Source organism: Lathamus discolor, chromosome 1 (assembly GCF_037157495.1).
Source record: "Lathamus discolor isolate bLatDis1 chromosome 1, bLatDis1.hap1, whole genome shotgun sequence".
In the NCBI taxonomy this organism is placed as follows: domain Eukaryota; kingdom Metazoa; phylum Chordata; class Aves; order Psittaciformes; family Psittacidae; genus Lathamus; species Lathamus discolor.
Window position 1 is genome coordinate 89135840 of NC_088884.1, and position 17205 is coordinate 89153044.

The 17205-nt window shown below is 36.4% G+C and overlaps 1 protein-coding gene across 1 annotated transcript in view; it reads left to right on the forward strand.

Annotated features, from left to right (window-relative positions):
* Positions 1 to 13615, forward strand: part of SYNPO2 (synaptopodin 2) — an 88096-nt gene extending 74481 nt beyond the window's left edge. Inside the window, exon 5 of the mRNA XM_065685563.1 lies at positions 9126 to 13615. Within this exon, the coding sequence (XP_065541635.1) occupies positions 9126 to 9692 (567 nt within the window). The 3' untranslated portion in view covers positions 9693 to 13615. The remainder of the gene's footprint in view (positions 1 to 9125) is intronic.
* The last annotated feature ends 3590 nt before the right edge of the window (positions 13616 to 17205 follow it).

Consider the following 17205-nt stretch of genomic DNA (forward strand, 5'->3'; position numbering starts at 1 on the left):
GGTAACAGATCTACAAAGATATTGTCCTAGATACTCCTATACATAAGAGTTTTAGAAAGTGCTAAGGTAAACACTGATAAAAGATTATAAACAATTATGAAGAGAATTTGACAGTAGCTGATGTGATCTGGGAGGAGCGATGTTTATCAAGTATCCAGGACAACACCTCAACAAAGGACCAGCCTTGCTGCCATGCTCTGTTGCTCCAGCCTCCCGGTGGGGAATTCACTATGAGGTAGGGAAATACCAGTGAAACGACAGCACTCTTTGCAACTAATAATTCACAAAGTCTTTCTCCTCTCTTTTACCAAAATCCTTTTCCACATTTTATAGCCTTATGGGAAAAAAAAAAAAAAAAAGAAAAAAAAAATCAGTTCAGAAAAGATCCACTCTTCCAGTCTTGCCTTTTTAAGAAAACTTGATACATCTTTCTTTGTCTGAAGTCATACATCCAGCATGGCAAGTGCAGATCTTAGTTACACAGCTTGGCATAATGTTATTTTGTAATGACTGTACTCAGCTTGAAATAGAAATGTTATACAAAGAAGAAACTTGACAAGATCCTCAAAACCCTGTAGATTCAGAAGCTCTGAATTACTTCTTTGCTGGTAGGTTTCTGGAGAAAATATGAGAGCCTGGTAATTTCGTATAGCTCACCTGGTGCCACCATCACAAGTTCACAGCACCATGACAACAGCTGTTCTTACTTTATAGTAAACATTACCTTTGCATGTGATTAGCTAAGGGAGGAGTTGGAATCACTGGGGAGCTATGCCTGGCAAGTGCTTTTCAGGTTGGTTATTTAGTACAGGAAGCACTTTTGGTTTTTCATCAAATGATTTAAAAAGCAGGAAAAATCCTGAAGCTCAGTGAAATATGGTGTCTGAAGTATCTCTACAGAAGAACTCTTTCTTTGCAAGCTAAGACAAACCACATGATACTACTTCCATGGTTTTAACACCTGCTTCCTTGAGTAAGGCAGGCAAAGACTTTATTAAGCATGCTAATCCAGTCTCCTGTTATTCTCTGCAGTTTTCAAAGGAAAAACTCTGTTCCTAACTGTTCTCAATTTCAGTCCACCTGAAACTTTCACAAACTTATGTGGTAGTATAAGCATAAGGAGAGCCTCTTTGTTCTACTGTGTGGTGTCCAAAGACAAGTTCTAACAGTATTATCGCTGATAACAGAGTTCTCAAGAGCTAGGTGTAAAATGCAAGGTGCTCCCACTGAGCCTGTATAAGGCTCTTAGCTTGAATATACTAAGGAAAGTCTGCATGGAAATGAGACCCGTCAGACAGAAAGATCAGTCTAAAACTAGTTCTAAAGCATGTAATGGTACCACTTTTCACGGAAAAAGATGCTAGAATTTTTTGTCACTGACATGTATTTTTCCCTACTCTCACTCTTTGAAATGGCTGAACTATATAAGTTCATCTGATTGAAATGCATCTGAAATGGTTGAATTATTTCAGATGACATAAATAAGAAAAAAACCCCAAATAACTGCACCAGAAAATTTCAGTTTGAAAGACCTTATAAGAAAATCATAAAGAACTGGATAATTTCTCTTTTAGTATGGATATGTTAAGCAGCAACATCTTCAAGTATTACAATATCACACATATTTCTTTTCTTTGATTTTAGAAAAAATTATCATTAGACTTTATAACAACTTCAAAGCCTTTCATTGTTTATACAAAATAGCAAGGTCAGAAATTAGGAACAATTTGCCCTTGTTTTTCAAATGTTCATTCACAAGGCTTCATCTTCTAAAGCCTTCCTCTAAGCTGTGTAATACACAAGTCCAGAAGGTGGCAGCAGATATTCTTCTTACAAAAAATAAACTGTTCCAAGGAAAGCTAATATGCCTTGGCTAATATGCCAATGAAAGCTAAGAGGTGAAAAAAGTTTCCATCTATTCACTTTTTATAGACATAACTGTATTGTATTTTGATAATCATATATGGATAAAGATATATGGTAATAGCACTAATTTTCTCTCATTTACACAGGCGCAAACTGAGCTCAATGACTAATACAAGTTAGCAGCACTATTAGGCAATCTACAGTAGTGAAAGCCTAATTCTACTTATCTACTTATCTTCTTTTCTATCATTACTTGACAATCAAAAAGGACTTTACTGTGAGAAGCAGAATTTGTCACAAAGCTTATATGTTTGACAGTAGCCATTTGTCATTTCATTAGTTTGTATACCAACAATGATATCACAATTATTCTTACTTGAAATAAAACCACAGTTATAAACTATCTAAACTTAGAATAATCTAGGTTCCAGTTCTGAAATTCCCCATTAATTTTTGAAAGCAAGCACTGAAAAGACAGCTTTGAGGAAGCTAGGATCAGACATGAACTATGTGATTTTAATTTATTTCTAGCCTCAGTACAGCCCCTGACATGGCTTTAGTTGTTAGATAGGTAAAATTCTCTGCCTCCCCAGCCATTACCAACCAAAATACTGCATTCCAATTTTAGCCTGTTATAAATTATTTCCAGAGCTTCAAATAAATATGACTTTTCCATTTTATTCCTTTTTCCTTTTTTTTTTTTTTTTTTTTTTTTGGTTTTAATTTGTATTGTATAATCGCTGTTGCATTTACTCCAGAGCTGGCAGCATTTCAGAGAGAAATTATTTTTCATTACATAAAGTTTAAACTGTAAATGGTTTGGGATGAAAAAAGCTGTAATAAAATAAACAATATGTCTCCCTTCTATAAACAGTTCAGTTTAAAAATCTGAAATGCTTGTTTTTTTAAAAAAAAATATTGGAAGAATGATAGAATTAAAAGGCATAAAAATCAAGTATTTCATATTTTGTCCTACTGTTTTCTCAGTGGTTTGGTCTCTAACCACAGTAGCCATCACAAGCCCATAGAAAGCAAAATGAGAAATGCATCACTCTGGGCTTTTTAAAAACACAGTAATTTCTTGAGACATTACATTTGTTTTATCTACTTCCTCCTTCTTTGTCCTCTTTTTGGTAAACATTGGTCAGGTGCTAATGTTAACTCAGATTTGAACATGTTTTGATATGGGACTAAGAGCCTATAATGAAAGGATAAAAATAAAAAACTGCCTTAATGACTTAGACACCTAGGTCATTTTTTTTCAAGCAACTTAATCAGCTGGGAGTGTACGTTTGCAGAGTTTCACTGGGCTATTAGGAGTCCAACCCACTTTAGAAAATAGAACTCCTGCTTGTTTTTGAAAATGTAATACATGCCTCTCTAGCCGCTGAAAAGGCAGTTTCAGCCTGTAAACATATGAGCAGTTTTCACTTACTATGGAGATTTGTCACCTGAGACAGAAAAAGTTATTGTGAAATCATTTCACTAAGTAGTATTTTGAACTCCCATTTGGTCTCTAAGATGAAAAGTATCTTTTCAACTCATGCCTTTAAAATTTGCACTATTTAATGAAATTCAGTATTGCTCTTTTTGTCTTTCAGCTTTTCAAGTTGTATCACAAAATTTGAAATAGCAGTAAGTTCCAAATAACCAATTTTTCTGGGCTATTGAATAGATACTATTGAAACAAAGGTATACATTTACATTCTTACTTACACTAAATAGATCTATATTTGCATAAACCTTTTATAAGTACTGTGTTTATATTCATTTATGTATACATCAAAATAGTATCTTTTGGAAGTAATATTACATTTGCTTTAGCTTTTATTAATATACAGCCTATAAATAGCAAAAATGCCTGTGGTGCAATAAATGTTTTCTTCACTAACCAGTTTATAAATAGTTCACATTTTTAAAATCAATGTTAACCCAAACGAGACAGCTCTTAACTGCCTTTCTTCTTCTTGACATCTGAGAATCGCTCTCCCTTCAATAACTATTGTAGAAAAGATCCTTCTCTCTGAAAACATTCACATGAGGCAACGGAAAAGAACAAATAAATCACTCTATGTGGTGCTGGTTTGTTTTGCAGCATAAAACTTTGAGTGCTGGTACAGTATTATAATCAATGTTTTACAACAAGATTACCGTAACACAATTTGTGGTCATAACTCTGATAGCATATCACTCTTATTTTCCTTCTCTCTTGATTTCTGTGAAGAAATGGAAGAACTCTGCCCCTCTTTTTCTGATCTTCTTGTAAAATAATTATTAACCATTTGCACTTCTTATTTCCCATATGATGTGGGGTTTGTACCTTCTTTTTAGTATATGCTTGTCAAAAGATGTACCTCCAAGAATTAAATATGAAGGGAAAATAATAGAAAGCACCACTATGTCGGGCTGCTGCTGTCCAGTAAGTGAACGATGAACTGTAGTGACTAGATGTTGCCTTAATTCTAAAGTTTGTGTTTGTTAGTTTGAAGGGGGGGAACACTAAAGTAGTGACAGAAATCAGTACATGAATATCAAATATGGACCTGACTTGAATTTAGAAATAATCAGACTTAGATTTCCAGTCTAGGAACACCACTACCAAAAATAAATTAACTGCAATGAAAAACAAGGCAATATTGATCTTCTCTCAGTTTCTGCATTATTATACGCCTATATTTTAGCAAAATTATGCTTCCAGATGTAAGGAATTGCAGATTATCTTCAGCAATACAGATCTTACTGAATGTGTTAGTTGTACCCAATGTATCTAGTCTCCAAACACAATACCACCCAACAAAGCAGTCCACTGGGGCATTCTTTAGATGACCTGGCCTGTTTTTCTGTCAGAAGGAAGTCATGCAGATGATGGTTATTCAGATTAAATCTAGAAATGTCCATGAAAATGCAAGTTAAAAAAATATAAGAAAAGGTGACTGTTTATCAGCTTTTAAGGAAGTTCCTTTTTTTTTTTTTTTTTTCCAGATAAATTGGCACAATCTCTTACTGGCTAGTTAAATTCTTATGGTGACTGCAGGTTACCTGGCAGACTATAAATCAAATTCCATTGGAAAGAACTATCAGTCACATATGTCTTCATCCTAATAGAGTGATCACTGGGTAATCCTATTCAGAAACAAGGAAAGCCATCCTTACATAAGGAAACATTCTTCACCTCACAAGACACTATGAACTATTTCAATTCTTACCTAGTCATTTTATCCCTAAGACCCTGACTAAAGTTAAAAACAGAAAAAAAAAAAAAAAATGAGTACAAGGAATATTAGTACAACAAAACTCATTCCCAAGGCACTACTGATTTTCAAGTTTGCTGCCTGTGTATCTTCTTGCAAGGCCTAACATTCTAGCCAAATACAGACCCATACTGCACAAAAGCTAATAAACCAAGCAGAATTCCACACGAAAATGGAGAAAATATTTTTATTTGCCTATGAGACTAAACTTGTTCATATCCAAGGCATCTCACAGGATTTGGCTAGTTTTTTGGTAAGGACCAGTTCAATAGACATAATTCTCCAGATTATCAGTATTTGAGATTCTGCTTTTTCTACAACAACCCTTACATGCTGAATTTATGATTTACATGACATTACATGTGCCATGGATACGTATGATTTTAATTACAAACACCTGTTCATTGTGTCTTCCAAATGAAGGACATAGGGGATTCTCAAGCCAGTAAAAGCTCATCCCCGAATCTATTTGTCAAAACCCTGTGCTAGTAACTGTATACTGTATTGCTTGATTCATACAGAGTTGTCTTGGGTTTTTTTTATGAGGTGATTTTAGCTCTCTTCTGCCAGATCCCTTTCTTTGCCTTGTATGATAACAAAGCTATGTATAGTTTTCATCATCATAGAATATAATCTTATTTTCCACTAACAATCTTGATTTTCCATTGAATCTGATCTACCACCTGTTTTTAGAAAATGCAGAACTCACCATAATTACACATTTAATTTTGTCTACACTATTTCTGCTTTTACAAGTTAAACTTTTGTCTTCATAACACAGTAGAATGGCCCATTTTGTTAGACAAATAGTGAAATACACTTGATAACTTATCATTCCCTGATTAAATTTAGTTAAAGAAAATTAACTCCTGCTTTATTAGTTATGCTTAGGCCCAAAAAATACTTCTGTGACTTTATGAACTCGAGTTCTTCTCTAAACATGACAGTCTAAACAGTATCTTCATCTAATTGTTTTGAGAAGTCAGATATTCCTTCCTTCAACAGTATAACTTCCCTCTGCATCTCTGGAATTCTGAGAAGTACTTTCAGGGCTTGGAAATGGAATTGCTATTAAATAAAGGGGAAATTTTCTGTCTGCTCAGCATAGACAATGCTCTAGAACCCTCCTAAGAGCACTTAACACATGTAGACTAATAGGTGGATCTGTTTGATCAACTTTTCCATCTCTCTGTACAATCATTATCTTCTTAGTTTCATGATTGAGGTTAATTAGATTAATTTCTAATAGAAACTGTATCTAATTTTCCATCCTTCTTTTGTTTTTGTGTCTTATAAATTGTTTTCTTGCCAATAATTTAAACAAAATGCACTAAGCAGGCTTGCTGAATAAGCTCTTTTCTGTGGATTCAGTGAAGAAAGAAATCGTTATACATTAGAGGAGAATTATACTGACTGACCTGTCTGGGTGTGCCACTTATTGGCCCCAAGCACGATCTATTATCTGGACTGTTATTTTGCAGGTAAGAAGAAGAGATCACTCTCATTAGATGAACTGAATTAGGTACAGGGAAACTTCAATCCATTCTTGACAGTATATATATATATGTATGTATATTTAATTCACTTACCTTCCAAATGGATAATTCTTTTATATGCCTTTTTATATATTTTGTATTACATAGTTATACATTATTCATATGCTTGCTTTTATATTATCTTAGAGTACTCAGTTGGGATCTGCCTATATGTGATGATCTGATCAGCCACATTTTAAAGTGTGATCATCTCAAGGTTTAAGTGAGGATTCTTAAGAAGTAACTGAGCAAAGTTGCCCGAAATGAAGGGTTGTTTTGTTTTGTTTTGTGCATAGAAGCAGAATCTTGTGAAAACGTGCTGTAAGTATGTGGGGGTAGGATTAATAACACTGGGGACTTTTCTCTCTGGAACTGCAAACTGGGAATAGCAGTTCATAGTTCTGTTGTACAGCACCAGTTGTGAAATTTGTCTCATTATATAACCTCTGTGTGTCACACCCTTTTTAAGAGATTCAGACTGAGCACCAACAAACTGACTACAAATAATGAAATAGGTAGCCTCTTTCTCAGATTCCATCTCTCATATACCAGGCTGATAGGAAAACATGACTTAAAAGCAGCAGCCTTTTAAGTTCCTTAGAAGTGTCAAGTTCCTGTGACAGAAAAGCCTATAAAACATGACATTTCTATGTGAATCTTTGCTTGATAAGCTATAGCTTTTATGATGAGATACTTAACAACTTTTATCTAGATCATGTCCACAGTATTTTAAGTTTGGAAACTCAGTAGGAAAGGTAACACAGACCAATGCTGTTTGAATAAAATTCTATCAAAGCTTCTGAATGGAGCCTGGAATTTCACACTGGCTTTCAGAATTAAAGGCATTTAAACCTCTGCATATGAATCAATGGGTGTAAAAGAAATGAGCTTAGGAGCCACATGTATAGAAACTACTCAGGAAGAACAATGTAACTTGCCTGTGTCACACAAAGAACATCTGGCTTGGGGAAAATGTTGTACCTGTTTCATATGCTGCCAAATGACTGTGGCAGCAGAACATTCTCATGATAACAGTTTGTGTTTCAAAGTGCTGCATTAGTAAGAAGATTAGGATTTGTCAAATATGAATGGATTGCTCCTATAAATGGGTCAGAATGTACTGAAATTTTGAGGGCACTGCCTTTTAAAGAAGCCGGGTTAAATAGCATGATGTAAGGGTATTAAGTGAATGATTGTGTTAATGTCTTTAATTTGTTGTGTTCTTTTTGTGCCGTGAAAAGTGAAAACTACGTTAAGTCTAATAATTTCAGAGTAAGAAATGCCTCTCTTAAAAGAAGACTGACACAGATATCCTCTCAGATATCCTAGACAGAGTCTGTTATCAAATAAACTAGGCTGTGCCTGCATATCAGAAATAATCTTGTAAACACACAGAGAATTGTGACAACATGACTTTCTTTTTCATTATTAAGAATGGCCTTTTCAGAGCAAGGCACACTAGTTAATGCACAGTTGCTAACACAATTGTACCTTTTCAGTAAAAGCCTGTCTTTGTTCTATCTACTTTCCTCTAAAATTCAATTTGCTCTTTATTGCTGTTGCTTTCTCTGCCTCCTTTTTAATACTCCTCTCTTTCCACTAAAAAAAAAAAAAGTATTAAAAAGTGTCTATAGACAAAGGTATTGCCAAGATGACATGTGCTTTCATAGAATCATAGAATAGTTAGGGTTGGAAAGGACCTTAAGATCATCTAGTTCCAACCCCCCTGCCATGGGCAGGAACACCTCACACTAGACCATGTCACCCAAGGTTCTGTCCAACCTGGCCTTGAACACCGCCAGGGATGCAGCATTCACAATATCCTTGGGCAACCCATTCCAGTGTCTCACCACCCTCATAGTCAAGAGCTTCTTCCTTATGTCTAACTTGAACTTCCCCTGTTTAAGTTTTAACCTGTTACCCCTTGTCCTATCACTACAGTCCCTAATGAATAGTCCCTCCCCAGCATCCTTGTAGGCCCCCTTCAGACACTGGAAGGCTGCTATGAGGTCTCTACGCAGCCCTCTCTTCTCCAGGCTGAACAGCCCCAACTTTCTCAGCCTATCTTCCTACAGGAGGTGCACCAGCCCCCTGATCAATCTCGTGGCCCTCATCTGGACTTGTTCCAGCAGTTCCATGTCCTTTTTATGTCAAGGACACCAGAACTGTACACAATACTCCAAGTGAGGTCTCAGAAGAGCGGAGTAGAGTGGTGGGATCACTTCCTTGAACCTGCTGGTCACATTCCTTTTGATGCAGCCCAGGATACAGTTGGTTTTCTGGGCTGCGAGCAGACTGTCAGCTCATGTTAAGTTTTTCATCAACCAACACTAGCAAGTTCTCCGCAGGGCTGCTTCTCTTCCGCCCAACCTGTAGCTGTGCCTGAGTCTGCTGTTCCGGTTTGGAAGTTAAGGAGCTTTCTTTTTTTCTTTTTTTAATAACTGTAACTATATTTAGTATTTTGTTTTCCTAGGAAAGAAGCAGTGGACGCTCATTATCACTTCCTGGGAGACCTTCTTCATTCATTTCTCAAGCAATGTCTCCTACTTCTCCTCTTACATTTCAACCTGCCCCTGATTACTTCAGCAAGACAGACACAGCAGCTGACAGGACTGGCAAGAGACTGACTCCCTGGGAAGCAGCATCAAGACCCCCTCTTGGCCTAGTGGATGAAGCTTTTGGGCCTCAAAATATGCAGGAATCCATTGCTGCTAATGTAGTATCAGCTGCTCGCAGGAAAACATTTCCTGAACAACCAGATGAATGGAAACAAAAGGTTTCTTATGAGCCTCCAGTTGCAAGTGGTAGTGTAGCCTTACTGGGAGGGAAGCAATCAAATATTATATCACTCCCCAGAAGCTCCCTATCCACCCCAAGTGTGACTACGCAGGCTGGCTCTCACCTGCAGTATGCTTACTGCAGTCAACAGTCCAGAACAGATCCTGATATAATGTCCATGGATTCCAGGTCTGACTATTGCTTGTCAACAGCTGATTCACACTACAATCCACAGCCAAGGGGGTGGAGGCGTCCAACATGAGCAGCTGAAGGGCCTGGCATATTTTCCTTTCTTCCAGCTTTACAAGCCTTAGATTTGAGTTGGAGAAGGAGTTTCTTGCTGGTCTGACAATCTGTGAACTTTAGAAATGAGAAGGCAAAACTGAATGGAGCAGAGTTTTCACATGACCACAGGGCTCTATAATAGACTCAGTTTTACACCTAACCTAAGATTGTTCTGTTCCTCAAAGGGCAAAAATACACATTTCTTGGGGTGAGCAGTAGGATGAAAACAGGGCAACCAATTGCTTGATACACAGATCTAGAAAGGATGTAGATGGAGACAGTACAAGTGCTTGCAATAAAGTTAGTGTGTGTATGGTGGGGGGAAGTAAAATTAGGGCATTTTTAAGGCAAGAAGTATTTTACAGGATTTCACAGTTTTTCTGGGTATGTTTAACATTAGAGTTCCAAGGTACTAGATATAACCAGACTTGGGAAAGTTCCAGTGGAAGTGGAATACTTGGAAGCACTGGCTTATTTGCCATATGTTTTCTTTACTGCATTTTTTTAATGAGCTAAGAAAGTAAACCACTTAATATTTTTACTGTGGCCACAGTTAAAACACATCTGTCATGGTACCTGAATCCTTAAACATGTAGATATACGCACTCTTGAGCAGTCACCCATTTCAGATGGATTTCAAGACAGTTTTGAGGAAGCTTTGCATATTGTAATTAATCAAATAATCCAAACCAAACAGGAAGCAAGGTGTTATTAATAGAGATCAGTACCATGATACTTGAATAACAAAAAGGATGAGGACAGTATTTAGAGTGTACTTAAACTGGATTGCAAGGTAACTTTGTAATAAACTAACAAACAAGTCAGAGGCTGAACAGCCATTCTCTGTGAAATGCATTATTTGCCCAACAGTTACTGACTGCTAAAGCGTCTGGTAATCCAACTGGCTGAGCTGTTATTCTTAGTATCTAGGTAGCTCAATGTTTAGAAAGCTTTTGATTTGTATTTTCAGTTTGGAAAACAAATCAGGTATTGCTTATCAAGAACAATACCCATTCTAGGTAGAAATTAGTATGTGAAAGAGGGTTAATGACATGCCTTAAATGGTATGAGTAAATGGTAATAGTATGAGTAGCAAATATTTGGACAGTTGGTTACAATTAAACTGCCTTGATGCATCTGAAGAGACAGTAAATAATTTTTGCTGGTGATACGTATCTTGCACTTGAGCTTATTTAAACAGTAGAAATAAGTGGCTGAAAATACATGTAGGCCAAGCTTATTGTGTAGTTTAGATGTTGTTGAAGTATTACATGAAAGCCCCAAGTTTTACAAAATGCTCTGCATCCTCCTCATTTTTGGGGGCATTCTTCAAGGATCTGTCAAGCAGTCATCTAAAATTACTGCAAAAGCACTGTTAAGCTATCCTTAGTTTCAGTAAGGTTGCCACCTATGAGCGATAAGATTAGAATGAACTGAAACCCATAGTAAGAAAGAACATTGTGCAAAAACTTCCCATCTGCAGAGATTTTTTCATTAGAACAAGTATATTATAAAACATAATAGGTATAGTGGAAAAAGGAAAATTAAACCCAAATTCGGTTGACCTGGAACTTCCCATAAAACCAAATAATTACATGAAAAATATTCACTGAGTTTATACTGGCAGAAATTCTCTGTTCAAACAGAAGTCTCCCTGAAATCAACTGATCCTTTTGACCAATCAAGAAATGAAGGCATGGGAGCTGTAAACTTTGAAAATAGGATCATACTGCTACAGCACATTACAAATTTATTTCACAAAATATGAATTTGCAAAGAAAAGGTTATGTAGAAAAATTACATTAACAAGGCTGCCATGATATGCCTGAAAAATGAGCTTCACACATATGCATATAATCAGAATAAATTTTCCTGCCACACAGACAAAAATACATTTTTCTTTGCCACATCCCATAATGTCCCCTTTTATCATGACTGGGAATACTCCCATGGAAACCAATGGGACTGTGGTAGTCACATTAGTCTTAATGGCTTCTCTTCAGATCCAGGCTAATCTCCCTGGCAATACATGCCAAATTTTCACTTAATTTCAGTGAAATTATAATTCCAAGTGAAATTTAGTGAAGGTTATAATTTAAAGTCATCAAAGACTTAGCTATTCAATAAATTCTAGTTTGTGTTTATTTCACAGAAGGCCTACATTCTGAAAATTATATAATGGTTACTTATTTTGCTGAACTGTGGTACACATTACAGTAACAAAATGATAACCTGTATGCAGTTCAAGTTCAGGTTTCTATTTTGAACTGTGTCTTTTACATTGCTAAAGAGGAAACCAGATTAATGAATTTGAAGTAAGGCATACTTTCACCCAATATATTTATTTTAATTCTTGGAATCAGATACCTAACTTTTGAATTCTTATTGAAATATATGTTGTGAATTCTAAGGTCATGTATGTGCCAGAAGGAAATGTGTGCTTAATTTTAAGCTACATGCATTTCAAAATTGCCAAAAGTATTTTTAAATTTTGATATTACAAAAAAAAAATTATACAAAGTGATATTAGAAAGCATTTAATGCTGTGATCACATAGCAATACAGAAAAATATACACATGATCAAGCTCTAACACCCTAATACACAACAAACACATAAGAATGGCAGAATCAGAAAGTTTCCATGGAATCACTGACTTTCTGCCAATGTCCCATGAAAAACAAAGTGTAGCCTCAGAATTTTCTTCTATTTACAAGAAAGCATTCATTATCAAGTATTTCTGTGAACATGAAAATTACAGACATTGAATTTCATGGGTTTTGATCTTATCATAGAAAATTGTGGGTGTTTAACATGTTCTACTACAGATTTTTTTCCTCCTGCTGAGGATTTACTAGCTCTCTTTCCCATACGGATTCTCTCTCATCTAACAATGAGTAAGTTCACACTGCAGCACACCCCTCAATAGCAATGCTGGTAAGTTTATCTATCCTCGACCCAGCTGTCTATTTTTATGAAGCCTGTGGGTAAAGACCTCAAAGTCTTTGAGATCTACTCCAATGCCACATAGAAATGAGATATAAACATTTTCAAAGTTATTAATGGGAGGACAGACATATGCACAGGCATGTGGACAGATATAGCCTTGTTTACAAAGGGAATCAGGCTAAAACCAGATTGAGGCAATGTACCGATTTCTGTTAAAGCAGCAGGCCTAGACTACCAAATGACATATTAATGCATAGAGCTTTATGACAAACCACACGGCATTTTTCACTATCACCCCATTCCTCCACTAGCAAAGCATCTTTCTATCAAATAGGTGTGACTGTTGTGAGTGATTTCTGAATATTTTAATGCAAATATTTTTTACATTTGTGTTTGAATGCACAGTTCTGCTCAGTAAATGTGAGGAAAAAATTCTCTTGGTATTTAAAATATGTTGTTTCTGTGTTCACTCTCAGAGATGTCTCTGTTAATATCCACAGTATCTGAATACACAATGTAACTGAAAATTTAGCTTTTTTAGGTATGTTAGATGATGATGTTCACATGAACAAGAGTTCATTATTTCTTTTCAATTTGTTTTGCTTTAACACAACCATGTATCTATTCACATTACATTTCTGCTAGTAGCAAAAGACTATTATCATTACAAAAGGCTGTTCACTTCTAAAGACTTTTTGCTCACTGAACAGATACTTTGAGAGTGCATGCCAGAGATGTATCATTTAATAAAGTGATCTGACCTATCAGATGAGAAAGACAATTTTGCTTTCCCTAAATTCTTGTCTGTTTGTTTAAATAATGTGAACCCAAGCAAAGCCTAATCTCTTTTTCTGCACCATTTTTAGATTCCCTGACTGCCTGTCGGTGACCTTGTGCTGATACAAGCTTCTGGAAGCTTAAATCAACATCAGGTCAAATGGCAACTTGTTAAACTCAGTAGAATTTCTTTTTCATATTGACTAAGCAAGGAAGGAAACACAGTGAAGCACAGCCTAGCCGAGTAAAATAATATGGTCAGAGCCATATGTTCGAACATTTTCATCTCTACCGTAAAAATCTTCAACATCTACTTACTATAATTACTTGTCTACATTACCTGCATCTACACTTCTATTTAGTTCCTGTAGGTTTGTTCAAAAGGGCTGCATCACTGTATTCTCTTGATGTTTATTCTCAATTGAAACATTAAATTGAAATTCAAAGAAGAAATAAATATTGAGAATAAATTTTGAACCCACTTTACATTATTGAGGCTATTTGGGTGAATAACTCTCAAGGAAATAAGGATGGCATGTACAATCTATCTGTAAAAAGTCAGATGAAATTTTCACTATTTATGTGAAATGAATCACAAAACATGTTTTGCATTTGTAATGCAAGCAGTATTTTGTCCCCAGTATAAGAAAAATTCATGGACATAAAACTTGGGGAACTGATAAAGCTTGACAACAGCACTTTAATAGCTTTGTTCTATGAAGGGTTTACAAGGTTATAAGAGACTCAGTACTACTCCTTTTCATGGTTACATTTTCATTCTTTGGTATATTCTTAAATACATCGTAAAGAAAGAAAGCATAAGCCAGGTTCACAGTTTAAAACAACTTCTTTGACTTCAGTAATTTGCAACAGATTAAAAATTTCACGACACAGTCATTCATTTTGTATGATGTCTCACGCTCCAGAGAATGTACTTTGGGTTTCTTGACAAGTCCTAGATTTTCTGTTGAATTCATCAACATTTAAGAGCATTTTAAATTACTACAGTGGAGCAGACTGCTCAATTACTGAGCATGAGTCTGGTGGAATGAATATTTGGTGTAAAGCGTAATTTTAAATCCAGAAAGAAAGGCAGATATTTCCAGGCTAGTATCAACTTCTCCTCAAATCAAACATTAGTACTTTTAAATTGTCCATTCTATATAATAATTGCATTTTATAATCATAAATATTTCATTTTAAAAAGAAATCTTGTGTTGCTGCCAAGTCAGAAACAGCACTCAAACCAGCATTTGGTGTTCATTCACGCATTTTCAATCCTCAAAAAAGGACTCAAATGTTTGATACTCAAAACAAAATTACCTCAGGAGTGTTTATGTGTATGCACATCTAAGTTGTGGGGGTCTTTTATTTTTTAGAAAGAAAGGTTAATTAATAGATGTTAATGGACAATTAGACCATATTGTGCTGTGGTATGGTCCAAATACCGCTGGAAGGTTACAAAGTGACACACATAGAAAAGGTGTTGATAAACCCCTAGCTATTAATAACACCTAGTTATATTTTCATCTTTAAAATAAATCAAAACCTGAGGATAATTTTGTCTAAATAGTGCAGAGGTTCATGGCATATTTTTTCTCTATAAATAAAGAAACCTAAGGAGAGATATGGTAATTGCTGGAAAAATAATTATGTTGTAAACAGTAATTTTAAGCAGGTTGTAGACAAGCAGAATTTGCCCAAGGCGAAAATGGAAAATAAGAAGCTTTAAGGCATTCGGAATCAGAATAATAGATGTATTGGTAATTTTCCCTGGCATGGACAACCTCACAGGACTATGGCAGTTATAAAAGAAATGCCACTTTTCACTAATATTAACAATTTGCTAAACCATTTTAGTTTTAATCACTCACTTGATGTTATTAATGGATGCACTTGAGTTTAATCTCAGAAAAAGAGTAATTTCTGGAAAACAAGAATCAACATAAAGTCAGCATATGCTCAGCTCTACAGTATTTCTATTATTTTTTTCTACCAGAAAAGCTTCTAAGCATAAACAGCACATAGCATTTTTGATCAGGTGCTCATCAGCTACTCCAATTTTCAGGTCTGTTCAAGACAGTTAATATGTACAGTTAAATGCCTCTTGCCTATTAAATAGTTTGCATGTTGGAACACAGAGCTTAAATTGAAGCTCTCTGGTGAATTGGTGAATTACTTGCATACACTTTTGTGTGTAGGAACATCTGACCAGTCTCAGATGCCATTTTTTTAAAAGCCAAGAAACAAACTGGTAACTTCTCTAGTTCCCAAGAAATTTCCCACTATGGACCCACATAATTTCACATCTGAAGTGAAAGTTCAAAATTATTTTCTCCACTGTTTCTGAGGAGTTGTCCACTATTCTTTACTTCCTCTGGCAGTTTAAAACTCCAAGAGAATTTCTATGTGGTAGTAAAATAAAATAAAAAGATCACTGTAGAAATGAATAAATCTACCTGCTGAATTAGATGCCCTGAAAAAAAATGCAGTTCAAAGAAACATCAAGAACAGACCAACAAGGCAACATAAATCCTTTGACCACAAGGAGCAAAATCCTGATCCCGGCTAAGTCAATGGCAGCTTTACTAATTTTCCCCTTATGTCAGTAGGGCAAGGATTTCACCTCACATAGAAATGTGCAGGACCACAAAATACAACTGGTTTTGAATTCACAAATTGGTGTCAGCAGTTCTGTAGTATTTTGAAGCCTGTAGTTTTAGAAAATGCAACTGACAAAATAAGGCATTAATCAGATTTTCTAACATAATTTTCTGTTAAGAACTTGCTCTTTCCATTGTGCAGAAGTATGGATAACCATCTCAGTTAGGACTCTGTTGAGATTCAACTTACTGTGTTGGTCCCCTGTGTAATCAATGTGGAGAGGCATTCTTAAAAAGAATCACAGAATCCCAAGGGTTGGAAGGGACCTCAAAAGATCATCTAGTCCAACCCCCCCACAAGAGCAGGGTAACCTACAGTACATCACACAGGAACTTGTCCAGGCGGGCCTTGAATATCTCCAGTGTAGGAGACTCCACAACCCCCCTGGGCAACCTGTTCCAGTGCTCTGTCACTCTTACAGTAAAGAAAAGAAGTTCTTCCTGATGTTAACGTGGAACTTCCTATGCTCCAGTTTACACCCGTTGCCCCTTGTCCTATCACTGGATATCACTGAAAAAAGCCTAGCTCCATCATCCTGACACCTACCCTTTACATATTTGTAAACATTGATGAGGTCACCCCTCAGTCTCCTCTTCTCCAAGCTAAAGACACCCAGCTCCCTCAGCCTCTCCTCATAAGGGAGATGTTCCACTCCCTTAATCATCTTTGTGGCTCTGCGCTGGACTCCTTCAAGCAATTCCCTGTCCTTCTTGAACAGAGGGGCCCAGAACTGGACGCAATATTCCAGATGCGGCCTCACCAAGGCTGAGTAGAGGGGGAGGAGAACCTCTCTTGACCTACTAACCACACCCTTTCTAATGCACCCTAAGATGCCATTTGCCTTCTTGGCCACAAGAGCACATTGCTGGCTCATGGCCATCCTCCTATCCACCAGGACCCCCAGGTCCCTTTCTCCTTCGCTACTTTCCAGCAGGTCAACCCCCAACCTGTACTGGTACATGGGGTTGTTCTTCCCCAGATGCAAGACTCTACACTTGCCCTTGTTGAATTTAATCAAGTTTCTCCCTGCCCAACTCTCCAGCCTGTCCAGGTCTCGCTGAATGGCAGCACAGCCTTCTGGTGTGTCAGCCACTCCTCCCA